This window comes from Lagopus muta, chromosome 2 (assembly GCF_023343835.1).
Source record: "Lagopus muta isolate bLagMut1 chromosome 2, bLagMut1 primary, whole genome shotgun sequence".
Taxonomy (NCBI): Eukaryota; Metazoa; Chordata; class Aves; order Galliformes; family Phasianidae; genus Lagopus; species Lagopus muta.
In genome coordinates, this window is record NC_064434.1 from 106,604,957 (window position 1) to 106,619,618 (window position 14,662).

General features: G+C 41.6%; 1 protein-coding gene across 2 annotated transcripts in view; it reads right to left on the reverse strand.

The window, feature by feature from the left end:
* Nucleotides 1-3,727: 3,727 nt before the first annotated feature.
* PSME4 (proteasome activator subunit 4) overlaps nt 3,728-14,662 on the reverse strand; it is a 64,133-nt gene continuing 53,198 nt past the window's right edge. For both annotated transcript variants that reach the window (XM_048935220.1, XM_048935219.1), the window contains 7 exons: nt 14,409-14,494; nt 13,364-13,492; nt 12,952-13,107; nt 8,434-8,596; nt 7,475-7,608; nt 5,978-6,112; nt 3,728-5,318 (listed from right to left, as the gene is read on the reverse strand). In XM_048935220.1, coding sequence (XP_048791177.1) covers nt 5,978-6,112; nt 7,475-7,608; nt 8,434-8,596; nt 12,952-13,107; nt 13,364-13,492; nt 14,409-14,494 — 803 coding nt within the window. In that variant the 3' untranslated portion in view covers nt 3,728-5,318. The remainder of the gene's footprint in view (nt 5,319-5,977; nt 6,113-7,474; nt 7,609-8,433; nt 8,597-12,951; nt 13,108-13,363; nt 13,493-14,408; nt 14,495-14,662) is intronic.

The following is a 14,662-nucleotide window of genomic DNA, read 5'->3' on the forward strand; positions in this document are numbered from 1 at the left end:
CGAGGCCGCGGCCGGCCCGCGGCGGGGCCGCTCTCCCGCCGCCCCGCAAAGCGCGCGCGGCCGCGCCACCGCCGCCGCTCCCTCAGGGCTGCCCCCGACATGGCGCCGCCCGCCCCGCCATGGCGCCCGCCGCCGCCGCCGCGGCCCGGCCCCTTCCCCGCTCGGCGCGGCCGCCTCAGAGGCGCCTCCCGCCCGGCTCCCTCCGGCCGCGCACACGCACGGCGGAGCCGCGGCCCCCCGGACCTCCGCCTGCCCGGGCGGCACGGCTGCGGAGAGGCTCGTGCTCGCCGCCGCCTCCTCAGCCACGCCGCCGTGTCGCCGTTCTGCCTCTGCGGGCTGCGGCGGTTCCCGCTCCGTGCGGGGCGGTTGGGCCGGCCGGCCTTTAAGGGTTCTCGCAACCGTTCCGTGCCCAGACCCCAAACGAGCGGCTCGAGGCTGCGCTGCCGCTCCGTGCCGGCCGAGCACCACCAGAGCACGGGCCCGGCTGTGATCGTCAGCGCTTCGGGCAGCACATCTGCCTGTCCTTCGCCATCGCTTTACGCGCAAACTGAGCACGGGCAGGCGAGGCACAGAAGTGCTGTGAAAATGCAGGAGGTGCAGAACTTCTGCCCTATGTGCCGGCACTTGCCTTATGCTGCACGTTTCTACATATGCAGACAAATATATGAGTCTGTCGTCTTAGTAGCCCGCCTCAACCCCCAGCAATCCTGCAGAAGCACGGCAGTGTTCTGTGGAAGCCTCAAGGCAGACAAGAGCTTTGTCATGTTACGCTGACATCCAAAAGCTCGTCAGTGGTTTGTTTTTCAACACATTTCCTTCTAAAAGTAAAAGCAGTTTCTGTCAGTAAACCCGTGACTCACGGCAGCAGCCAGGCATGGCATGCTAAGCATAACCCCCAGCTGGCAATCAGTCCTGATGTGGAACCACGCTCTGCCGCAGGAGTGCCAGCAGCCATGGGAGCGGTGCACTCTGCTCAGGGCATCCTACCACCTTGGTCTTAAAACGGCTGCATGTAAGATTAGGCAAAGTCCCAAACGCAGAACATCACCTGCATTGTTTCCCATGGCTTCAAGCGTCCCAGATTGGCCACCGCTTGTGTTTTCACTCTTGCTTGTATTTTTGTTCCTCAGTTCTTTGGGTGAGCCCTCAATCAGTATGGGGTTTTCCATGGAGCCAGAACGTCCCTCGAGGTTTTTAATTCACAAACACCAGAGAGTGCTGAACTGTGTGATTAAACAAGGCATGCAAGCTTCAATTACTTCAAAGTGATTAATGCTGGGGAAACTGAGATGCTTGTTCTGGGTAAGTGAAACTAATGTGCACATGCTATCCACATCCTTCCAGAGCAGGCAATGTGCTGCACGCAGCTGGAAGCAAGGCACTGTGTAAGAACTTCTTTCTGTCTTAGTTTCACATTATGCCTAATGCCCGCATTAGACTTGGCTGCTGCTGTGGTGTCACTTATTTGCAACACGAACACAGTCACAAACAGGAGCCCTTTAGAAAGATAAGAAAGGCTGAATAATTCCCACCGTTACATTAGGTGGCTGAATGCTCAGATGTGGATGAACTTCCCTTAGTAACTAGACTAGCAGGTGGAAGCACGCATATAGAAATACATATAGAAATAAAGCTGCAAATGCCTGGTGAGATTTTCTTTTTCTTTGCAAGTCCACGTAGTTTAAAGGAGTTTGCTTGACTTTGACCTCGTGTGCTTCTGAAAGTATTTTAGAGCTGCTTATGTGCAAAATGGCAAAGGTGTGCACTTCAGCGATGCGCACAGAAATGCTGCAGGCAGTGGTGGGTGTCCAGCTGAGTGCCTGCAAAGGCTGCAGGAGGCAGCAACCACAAGAGGTCATTGGAACACAGGCTTTCACTCAGCAAGGGGATGAACTGAGGCAGAAAGATCCCAAGGGAACACGAAACACAGTGCAGCCCCTTTTGCTCAGCAAAGCGTTTCACTGGCCCGGCCCTTTCAAATAGGCTGCCAGAGTTTTGGAGCAAGGGAAAAGAGCAGCAAAAGAAACGAGCCTGCCTTTTGGAAAGCAGCAATCACAGTTTCAACAACTTTTGCAACATCTTACACAAGGCACTGGAATATTTACTCTTTTCTTTATCATACTCTTGCACCCCTCCTTAAACCAATTCACAACTCTAGATTTTGAAAACTATCGTGGCCAGCAAGGCTCTCTGCCTTTGGACAGTCTGCCTCTGTAGAACACAGCTAATTCCTCCAAGCACTGTGCTCTTAATACAGAAATCACAGATGATTTTGCTAGCAACTTTTGCAGGCAACCATCCGAGCCTTATTCTGTGCTGAGGGATCTCTGGACTCACAACTGCTTTACTAAGAGTTGTTCTCCTTCCTAGGAAGAGGGTAGCAATCTTTCTTCACATCAACTCATGAGATTTTCTTCCTAAATATCTTTTAATAACTCAGAGGCATCTGTTGACTGGGAAAGAGAAAAAAACATCAGTGCAAACCAACCACAGCTTGCATGTTATTTGTGCACGCTGCCATAAACACCTCAGCAATAATCTGCATCTTCCACACCGTTGAATTTTCTCCTGCAATCAAACCCCCACTTCTTTGCAGCAGACTGAAATTATCACTGCCCCAATGCCTGAAGTGCCATGTTGGGGTAATTCCACTAAACCTCTTCCCCAGAGCATCTCCACCAGGTTATCTCCACCGTCTGAGGTCAGGTTTAGGTTAACTTTCCCTTCCTTACTGGGGCCCCATTCGCAAAGCCTCTGCAGAGTGACTGTACAGAAAGTACCTGATGGGGTTGATGGTTGGAACAGATTACCTTAAAGGTCCTCTTCAACCTTAATGGTTCTATTCTGTGACAGGGAATGGACGGGCACAGTGCCAGTGAGAATGTACAACTAACCCTACTGTGAGTTACAGACTAATTTAAGCTAAAATCTTGCAGGGACAGCATCAGCAAAACATTCCATGAATCAACTTTTTTTTCCTCCCTTCATCTTACCAGGCTACAGGGATTCTCCTCAGCATGGTAGGTAGAAAAAGAAAACCGAGTCTCAGGATTCCAGGAATGCTGAAGCTTTGAAAGAAAGTGCAAGACTGAGCGGAAAGTATGGATGGGACACGGGGGATGCCTACCAGAACAGACAGAACTCATCCCTGTGTCCCAAGGACAGGTCTGCCAGCAGCCTGGTAAAGAAGTGAAAAGGCTAATAGGTGTATAATTCAATATGAAAGGACTGCAAGCCCTAGTTAGTGTACCATATCAGACACAATGGCCATCCCTTCTCCTCTTCTGTCTTTTAAATCAATACACAGTTTAGCTTGTTAATGACACAGCTCACCAATGAGCTCAGGTGATTCTTGTTGCCACCTGTGCCACCCAAAAGCACAGTTTAAGCTTTATTCCCCTACTTGATCACTTTTTTTTTTTTACCATTAAGATGATCAGCAGAAGTTCTATTATTTTTATTTCTTTCTCCAATTTTAAGCGTCCACCTCAGGCTGGTTGGTTGTGTTTGAAGTCTCACCAGGCACAGGGTGTTTTTATGTAACAATAAAAGCTATTTTGCCAGTAATTAGCACTAGACCTTTCATCCTAATGCTGCCGTAACTCACTGCCAAGTTCCACAGTAAACATACATCTCATACAAAAAGCTCAAAAGCACAGCAAACAACTCGAAGTCACGTCCTCAAAAGAAGAGATTTCCACTTTAGAGACACACACACGCAAAAGCAGATGTTACAAACAATCCATTTATTGGGTCATAAACTACGTCCACAATTGAGATCATAATTTTGGCACTACGCTATACAGTGGTTACATCTGTGTGCTGACACTCGTTAAATACTGCACCAGGAACACTGCTGTGCTTTGAAGTTTGGAATGAGTCACACACTCAGCAGGTAGATCACTCGAAATGTGCCAGTGCTCCTCTAGGGTTGCGTGGAAGTTGAAACACACCAGCTTACACGTTGTTTCAAGGTACCTCATGTTCTATGAGCTCATCACATCAGAACATGTGATGTCAGCATTTAGAGATGGCCACAAACGTTCATTAAAATCTGAATGAGACAGTAATAGTGAGATACAAGAAAACTGAAACAAATCCTCTGCCTCTTAGACATGAAGAGATACTCTGTTAAGGAAAATAATTTAGAAAACTAATAATGGCATTTGATTTGATACAAAAGCCAGAACTACTACATTATTAACATCTAAGTATGAATCTTTACAAATTAATCTCACAATGGTATTATGTAAAAGGTTGCAAACTGTACAATGTTTTGTCAATGCAATGCCTCTACAATTTATACAGTCTTTTACAACTATGTAACACATATTAAACATGTTGTTAAATAGCCGATAGTCTCTGAACAAAGCTGCAGGCAAAAAAAAAATAAAATACAGAGCTTCCACAATCATTGAACAAGGCGTGCTTGCTCAAACAGCGACAATCTTTATGAGCACACAGTTAAAAAGTCAGCCATCCAGCGCCTTTTCACACTGCGCATACAACTCATTCTGTAAATTCAACCACTGCTTCACAGTCCACAACTTCATACCATAGTTATGCAGAACACCCAGCGCCTTTCAATCCTTAACAATATGCAGGTGATCACGGATTTTTATTCCACACGTGGACAAGCTATCTACCAAGACCTGGCCAGGCAGTAAGAGCTTTCACTTCCCCATTTTGTCTTGCCGTAATCTACACTGCGCAGACAAGACCAGCTATTTACATGTCAACAAGATAGAAAAAGGCAATCCTGTCCTGAGATGGATTGAATGATACAGAGCCCTTCACCTGGTGGGCACTCAAATCCGAGTAGTGAAAAATAAACTCTGAGAAAGATAGGTTCCTGGTCTTTTATGCTGACTAGATTACAAGATGCATCAACAGAACTGGAGAGCTTCACTGAGAGTATTCTGATTTGCAGCACTCTCCGGTTCTGCATCTTTGATGTCAGGAAGCAGCTGGGAGGAAGGGTCAGAAAAAGAGGGCAAGAAATGTGCTGTGTAAGTCACTGTGTGCAATAAAGCAGAAACAAGAGTGATATGTAGCACAGGCCAATGGCAACGGGCTTGCAATAAACTCACAATCAGCATCTGCCAGCACTGTTACAGGAGACTCGGGGACTCCCACAGCTACTCCTGGGGAGGTGAAATTCTCTTGAATAGAACCAGGCCCCTACATTTGCATTTAAAAGTGGTTTCGATTAGGCATCAGGATTTCGAATACAAAGCTTTCAACAACTTTTTTTTTCCAATTTGAGCATCCTTTATTTTGCAGAAAGGCTCCTACATACTCATTTTTCCAGGAGGAATCTGAAATAAAAACAATTCAAAACAATTACTGCTTCGTGCCATCACCACAGAATAAAATAAAACTGAAATTTCAATTTCTTTCTCAACACTACCACAAGACACCACAGTACAGTAGAGCTCAGAACCCCTACAACTTAAAGGAAGTCTAGAAATAGATTCACTCTTCCTGGATTTGTGTCTGTGTGAAGAGACACCCAACAGCAAAGCTCCCTCTGTGGAAGAGGGAACAGTTTGGTAGCAGTTGCTCCCTGTCACAAGACCCAGCTGATAAACTGCTGGGTGACAGGCTCAGGTCCTCAGAGGCATCAGAAGAACAAAGCAGCGAGCACTTTGCTCTAGTGATAAACTGACAGGCATTGAGAAGGCAAGCAACAGGCAAAAAATGATGAGAGGGAAAGTCCATATTCAAAACAAGTGTGTGTGTCCCACCAGAACAGTAGGCTAGTACAGGGACACAAGAAGAAAATGGACAACAGCAGTTACCCCCCAAAATCTGATGCTGAACAGATCACTGGAGGGGCAAAGGACTTACATCTGGCAACTGAATTTTCCCCATGGTTTAAGGTTTACTTCCTACAATATGCTAGGCTGGCAAGCTAGAGTAGATTTCCTAAGACTGGTGGTTTTTGACACAGGTTGACAGAAGCAATCTTACCTACCTATGCATAATAGCACGGTGAAACCAAGAGGTCAGTAAGCACCAGTAGCTGGTCGTCTGTGAACTGCTGTTTATGCTCCTGCCAGTTGTCGTGATGGGTCCTCCGGAAATTTGAGAGTGTTTTTTTCACAGTCATCTGCATAACAACCAATCAGCACTCACTGTGTAAATTCATAGATTGCAGCTCTGTGGCAAAGCTAGCTTTAAAAACAGCAAGAACTAACTGCTGAATAGAGAAGCGTTGAAGCAGCCACAAAAACAAGAACGGCTCTGGAGAACTCAGTATTTTATTTCTTCCCAGCTCTAGTCATAGCCTTCTGATCAGCATCACAACTCTAACGTTCTTATAGAATGGATTCTTGATGTTCAGTTTTGAATTTGAAAAAAAAACAAAAAGATTTGAAGTGAAATGTTCCTTTTTTTCCCCTTTTTGCTTGAGTTTTTCAAAGCAATGGCTCATTTCAAAACAGGAGAAAGAGCAGATGAGCCTAACACACAGGATGCATAGAAAAGAAGATCTTTCTTTAAAAAATTAAGTCCAATTAATTCAGTTTCCTGATTCAGGAAAACACATCATAGTCAATATGGTTAAAGTTAAGGAAATCTTCAGCAGCAAGCACATGGTTAACATAGAAAAAGTTAAAAATCAAATACACAGAGTAAAATCAGTAACTAATTAAAAATCTAATTATAATTCTTATTATATTATTATTATATTATATATATATGCTTATAAAGTGTTGTTCTAACAAAGTTTTATTGTTGCTGTTCTGGTTGGAATAGATTTGGAGGAAGATCTAGGAAATATCCATTCTACCTTGTTACATATCCACAAAAGTGACTTTTTACCTTACAGAGAATTTCCTCACAGATACAGCACTTGCAGCTGTTCATACTTTGTTTGAAAGCAAGAACTGAAAGCACAGAATTGCTCAAGATGGAACAAACCCACAAGGATCATCAAAAGTCAACTCCTCTTTTCTCACAGGACTACTCAAAAAAATCATGAGAGCATTGTCCAAAATATGCAGAATAAAATAATAGAGGGATTCAATGATTTCATAGAATCACAGAATGGCCTGGGTTGCAAAGGAGCACAGTGCTCATTCAGTTCCAACCCCCTGCTGTGTGCAGGTCACCAACCAGCAGCCCAGGCTGCCCAGAGCCACATCCAGCCTGGCCTTGAATGCCTGCAGGGATGGGGCATCCACAGCCTCCTTGGGCAACCTGTTCCAGTGCCTCACCACCCTCTGGGGGAAAAACTTCCTCCTCATATCCAACCTAAACCTCCCCTGTCTCAGTTTAAGACCATTCCCCCTTGTCCTATCACTGTCCACCCCATTATTTACTATATATAGCCAATTTAATATAATAATGAATAAGAAAGCAAGCAGCAGAAAGCAGCACAAAGTTTCTAATAGCTTTTTTTTTTCTCCTTCCTTTTAAAGGAAAGGAGAACTAAAAATGAGTCCAACATATTTCAGATGTGCTGTGTTACCTCAATAGGCTGAGGATCGTTGAGATGGGCACTGAGGTCCATTAAGAGCTGTGGCATCCAGGTTGGTACGTCGTAGGGACTTGACAAAATACACGCGCTCAGTCCCAGCACACCAGCATGGCGTTTCACCAAGTCTGCAATCACAGAACGCTCATTCATTTGCATTTCTATTATCCAAGGCATTGCTCAAGCATCTAAGCTATTTTAGGTTATTGGCATAAAGAATGTAAGTACCTATAGAGCTCACGAGTAACATACAGTGCATCTCCACTGTTCCCATGTTAAAAGAATGTTCTCTCCAGCAACAGAACTACTTGATGGGCTGGAAACCCAGTCCTCCTGAGTTAACAGAATGTGACCAGAGACACTAAACACTTGGACAGAAGGCAAAGTCCCTAATAAAGGGCACAATAAGAAAGGGAACTTAACTTGGGTGAGGTATGAAATTATGTTGTAGCAGCTACGGAATTTTCTTTACTGAGGAAACAGCTTCCCCTCATCATCTTAACTACATGAAGTGCACACATGGGCAATGGAGCCATCTCAAGTCTCAATTCTGGGAGAAGTAGTAAGTTAATTTAACCTAGGAATACAATGTTTTGGGTTTTTTTTATGTAGCCATGCTATTCTTATTTATAATGTAAATCAAACTCCCAAAGCACCTCAGAAGGATTAGGACTGCACCATACTACTCATAGAAATGGTAGAACCGGTTATAGAAGGAACAACTGATTGCTAATTATGGGTTACAGCTGCTTAGAAATGAGAAATATTGGCATGGTCAACCACCTTGTGTTTCTTTAGATCTGTCTTTAATTTCTAAATACTTAACCACAGGATAAATCCAATTCCATCTGGAGTGCTTGCAGAATGAACACTTAAAGGCAGCACGAGTTGTTTGCTTATTCTTAACCTGCTCCCAAAATGCACAGTTTGGGTCTGTGAAGCCATTTTCTTACCACCAGAAGGAATTGTATCCACAACTGAACCCAGGTCTCGCTTCCGTTTTTTTGGTAACCTCATCTTGCACAGCTGTTCAAAGTGGGTCTGCATGGGACCATCCATAGTGAGAAAATTGCACTGTAAAAGACCACTGAGCGTGGTAGCAGCCATTTCTCTCACCTGCAACCAGAGACAGTACATACCACAATTACTAAGCAAACAGGCACAGCAAGCAGCAAGTATTTATTACCTCCACACTTTCAAGCACATCCAGGTAGGCCAAGTTACCAGTCTTCGACCAGGGAAAGCCTCAACATTTTTGTCCTGCTGTCTCATAGGTCACATACTACTATTTAGCTACAAAGCTCTTTAGAAAACTAGTGAACATAACTCTACTGCAATACAGAACTGCCTCTACATCCATCAGAACGTGAGCTACTACTTGAGCAAATAATGTAATTTAACTTCATTGTCAAGAAATAGCCATCACAGACTAGGTTAGCCTTAGGTAGTCTGAAAACGCTTTGAATGAAAACAAGATGAGCCATCCCAAAGAACATGCCATACAATTTCATTAATATCTTTGTATCAGTGTTACTTTTACCAACTGAAAAAAAAACCAACCCTCAAAAAGATACATTTTATTCAAAAGCATTCTTCCTCCCACCCCTCAAATGTATGTGCAGACATGAGAGCTGACAAAAGCAGAAGTTTTTTTACAGAAGGCACAAAGTATATTTACAGAATGTCATGGGTGGAACCAAATCAGCTCGAATAACCTGAGAATTCTTTGAGAATTTACAGGCACCAGGTTAATAACCACCAACAACTAAACTTCAGTGGTTCACAGTTGACAATTCAGTTCTTTAATGCTCCAGCACTGTTTACTGGGTACCAGTTCTTTTGTTTTTTGTTTTATTACTGGAATAAAAATGGAACCACTGCTTGGACAAATATTCCTCTAACACTGAAGCCCAAAGGAACAAAACCTACTGCAATTTCAACCTGCTGGCCAATCGATTTAAAATACAGATCTGCTTTTTAACTCCCTCTACAGTGCTACTGGATTACAAGTACAGACAACTCAATCGCCTGCTTTCAAGCTATCAGTAATTACCAATTCACTCCACTTACTCAAATCTGACCAAAGCATAACATTCTTCAACTAGAAGACCACTGGATTCCCTCAAACTCACTTTCACTTTAAATGACTGCAGGCTGACAAAATCCTTGTGACATTTAGCAAACACAGAACTCGATCGATTTGCTGAAGTACTGATAGCTGTTGCCTGATTTACTGCTAAGTACAAACTGTCACAAGTAACTGCAACCAGAACATTTGTCTATCTGAAGCACAAACATCTACCAATGCTCTGAATCCAGTGCAGTAGATTATAATCAATTACATCCTTGAACACAATGTTCTGAACCTCCACAAAGCAGTAAGTATAGCTGCAAGAGCTACAATAATTAAACAGTTAGTTAACAACAAGCTCTTGAGACTTCATGCCATTTAAATTTCTACGCCATTTTATTCAACCTTTGTTAACAGCATGCAGAAATATGAACTGAAAGTCTGCCAGTATTGTTTAACAGCACTTTGTGAGTCTCTTAAGGACGAGGCTATTAAATGAAACATGAAGTGCTGATGCAAGACCCAAAAGAGGCAGAAGCTTGGCTGTAAAGTGAGCAAGCTCCCAAGTGAGCTGTATTCATTCACATCATTATTTGCTGTATTAGAGCCATTTTCATTTCTAAACTAATAATCTAAATAAAATGAATGCTTTGTTGCAAGAAGCTCCTAGAAGCAAAGCTTTAAAAATCAGATTAAAAAACTAATCATGCATCACATCATCCAAATAATTTATAGACCACCATACTCGCATGATGGCCCACCGAATGTAAAAGCTGTGGAGGAGTAGCAGAGTAATTTTTTGGTAGTTGCTCAGCACTGACTGACCAAGATCTACAAAATCAGGACACTATCAGAACAAAAGGTAACACAAGCAAGACAAACATCATCAACAGCACAAGCAAAACTTAAGTGCAGCAAGTGCAGAAGACAACTTACACATGGAAATACTCCAGCTACTGTAATACTGCAGTGTCATAAGAAAGGTGCTTATCATGCCATGCATGCATTCTGTGTATTCCATACATGGACTTACAAAAATAGGAACAAATTGAACACCTATCCACCACATAGATCCCCAGAGTGAATTCAAAACTGTAGAAAAGATGCTTCCATATAAAGTTGGTTATCCCCTAAAACATAACCTCAAGTTGAATACAGGCACTTTCACTTTTCCTTTACTTCTGACTGAGTAAATAGAACTGCAAATGATTCCTCCTGCTCTGATATGATTATGTTACGGCGATACGAAAATCAGATATTTAGCAGTGGTTACACTTCTATACAAACACAGACATGATTTTTCTGGAGTGTATATTCTTTCTCCTTGGCCAGCTAAAAGATCACAGCAGGTTTTTTTTTGTATTTGGGTTGGTTTTTTGTTTGTTTCTTTTTTTTTTCAGCCACTGTACTTCAACCAGGTTCATGATTCCTCCTTTGCTTTAAGACAACAGCTTTCCCCCAGTACAGCATCCTTTGATCCAGGAGCCCTATGTTTGCAGCTGGAAGCATGGAAACCTGCATTCAAACAGTCACACTGCTGTTTGATGTTCCACACGGTCCCTGCCATTCACAGAAGTCTTTTGCAATCATCCTCACTGACAAAAACCAGGGTAAAGATACCCAACACCAGCTAAAGCAAGGGGTTCTACTGCAACGACACTCATGTTCAAAACCCAGCATCAGAGAATTCTCAACAAACACAGAAATCACTTTGCAAAATACTTCACCTTGTTCATTTCTGAAAAGAATTGACAAGATTCCTTTTTTCAGAGAAACATTCAAGCTTCCATGATAGCAATGTGATTATAAGTGGTTGTAAACATGGGTAAAGCTTTTGATTTGCACCTCTGTTAGCACAGAGGAATAACTTGGTACGTTTAAAACAGCTAAAGTGCATTATAGTGAATAAAAGGTATTTTTCAAAATTATATGAGATTATGAAGTGTTCTGACTTGCAGGCAACAACCTGGCTAGGATTTCTAGGCTTTGCTTTCAGTAGAACTAATAGTGACATGAAAGACATGAGAGATCATCTCAAGATTAATACTGGCATGACTGAATGAATTATCCAAGTGCTGTTCTTTTTATGTCAAACATTAAGTATTAATTCATGTATTTCAAGTTATTTCCAATTCCCTGTTCACAAAAGCAAGCTTCCCATCTCAGGTGTAACTGCTGCTTTTAGTGTAACTTCAGGAAGAACTACAGCAGGACTTGAGTTTTGGCAGAAGGGTATCATACTTCACTTTTCTTTTCTAGAAAGAAGAAAGCACACAAACAATCCAAAGATGGATTTCCTTGATGTTTGCTAACAATGCAAACAAAACAGAATGACAGTGAAAACGATGCTGCAGGGCAAGTTGAACAGATGGAAGGCTAACAGGAAAGGCTCTTCACTGAGCTTGAACACAACTAAACATTCTTAAACTAATTTCATTTAATACAAGCCTTCGCTTCTGTGCATTTGTTGTACAGAACAAAATATTTCTGTGATTCCTCTCCAGCTTTTGGAAGTCTGACAAACAAGATGATGACACCAAGGCAGCCTTTCCCTCCCACCCCTCATTTTTATCTTTTATCTGCCAACCCTGATAGCACTTCTCAGGGCATGCTATTCTCCTGGAACACTCCAGGACCTTCAATAGTACACATGTAGCAAAGCCAAGGCTTTGGATGTTATCTCCCCCTGTCTGTATACAATGAAGTATTACTAGCACAAGAAACTAAGAGAAAACTCATAGGAGTGACAAGTATAATTCTATGATTCTGTGTGAGGTTGCAAACGATCACCTTCTTGAATAATATAAGATCAGTAACAGCATACGTTAGATTGCTTTGTTACACATGCAACTTTTCCAAAACTAAGAGAAATCCACCAGTTGCAAGTAAAGAAGTAATTTAGTCAGTGGGATGCTAAATTACCATTAATTAGCTAGTACAATTAAATGGGAAACAGATCTACAGCGCAATAAATAGCAGTTTCATAGAATTTTCAAACAGGAAGGTATTTCACCTTGTTGAAAATTAAGTTCCTACCAACACCCATGCTAGTATTTATAGAGGATGAGAGTATCACTGCTTCAGCTGTGCTCAAAACTGAAAGTAATATTCAATTCCTTTTAAAAAGTATGAACAACTGGAATTTTCATCATTGTGAACAGCTGCTTTTCTGAAATGGAAAATTAAAGTATTAATTACATTAATTAAAGTAAAAAAAAACAGTATGACAGAAATTCTATAAAGCTGTATATGTTTTCAAAACAGAAAGAATGCTAAGCTAGAAATACCTTCTGTACTAACTTACACCTGGTAGGTTTTGTTCATCAAACTTGACCAAGTGAAGAAACCAGTCATGGTGAAGTCATGTGAAGCTAAACAGCTGAGCATTGATGTGACTTACTTCAAGTTGCTCATCCTCCAGGAGTTTTATAACCAGCCATCTAATGTCATTGACTGCTTCCTCATTGTTGAGAAAGATGAAGAGATTGTAGAACACCATGGTCTGGAGGTAGGTTAATATGGTATACCTAGCATGCCAAGAATTGCTTCTTGCTGTCTACAAGGAAGAACAAATAATATTACAAAACAAAAACGTGAAGAAAAGTGAATAACATACAAAAAGATAAAAATATTAAAAACCTTGTGGGAAAGTTGCAAATAAAGTAACTTTTCTTTTCCAGATAATCTTTTTTTCCCACACTTACTTCCCAAATCACACAATTGTTTAAACAACAATTTGTAATAATAAACAAGCAAAACAACAAAAATGCATCAGATAACACAAAGCTTTGAGCTGTTTTGATCAGACTCACTTGTTTTAGCACCTGAAGTACCAAAGGCACTTGCTGAGGATACAGCAAACCCTGAGACATTAATGATAAACACATCTTTGCATCTCTTTTGAGTTCATCGTAGCTATTGTCATTTTCCACTGGTGCAATCTGTAGAACAAGATCAAAGGGAAGAGAGCGAAAAACTAACATTGGGAATTAAGCACTGCTAACAGCAAAATCCTGAAAAAAAAGTAAAAAGGTTTAATCTCATAAGAGAGCAGTAAACTAGGAAAAAATCTGATCTACATTCTCAACAATAATCTCAACTGACATCTTTGTTCATCTCAGAAAAAGCTCACCTGGTAGAGCTAAGCATTTCTACTGCACCACATGTTACTGATCTAAACTGTCAGGCTAGTCTGAAGTTCTTGATGATTAAGTGGGTGTTTTTTAAGGCTTTAGTTCCCCACAGCAATTCTTCTGGTGTGAAATCCTATTTATGTATTATTTTAGATGTAGGTCAAGAACTGAAAGCTTTATTGTTATTTCAACTTCATTTTTGCATAAATAAGCCTCTTTTTGTGGTAATTTATATCACTGCTGGATAATTGGCTGATGCTTATTTAAAGCAAAACATGCTTTTGAGCATGCAAATATGCATTATTTCATAAATGTGGCACTAAATTACACAACTTCATTAAGTAGTACAAGGATTAGAGGTGCTGCCACCTAGAAAGATCTGTTCCATCACGGAACAAAAGAAGAAACTCATGAGATAAAGATTAGGACAGCAATAACATGCACTCATTCATGAATTTAACATGCTTTTCACCTGCAAGTAATAAATACAGGGGACATTCATCTTTAAGTCATTGCTTGGAGAAAGCCAGTTAGTAGACAAGATTTACCAACTGTAAGTGTACATTAGCATAAGAAAACATTTGGGCCTCATCAGTATGCATGTTTTCTGATGCCATTATTGGTTTTCTTCTTAAATAAGAATGCCCTTGTAACTTTGGTTTATATGTAGCATCACTTTTTCCATCAAATATTACTAATATACAGCAGCAATTAAAGCAGGTACCTTGAAAAATAAGGGTAAAAGCTGGAGTTGCTCTGTGACAGCTGTAGAGAAGGACCGTCCTGCACTTGCCATCAACCACTTCAGAACTGTTTTTAAAAAGAGAAACAGTCACTGAACAAGGTAAATAATAATAATCTGACAATAAACGATAAACCAAGTCCTTTGCTAGAGTAGCACAGGGGATTGTTGTATATTACACTGTGTTACACTGTGCTGGCAGTTAGGTTGGACTCTCTGAAGTTGACTTTTAAACC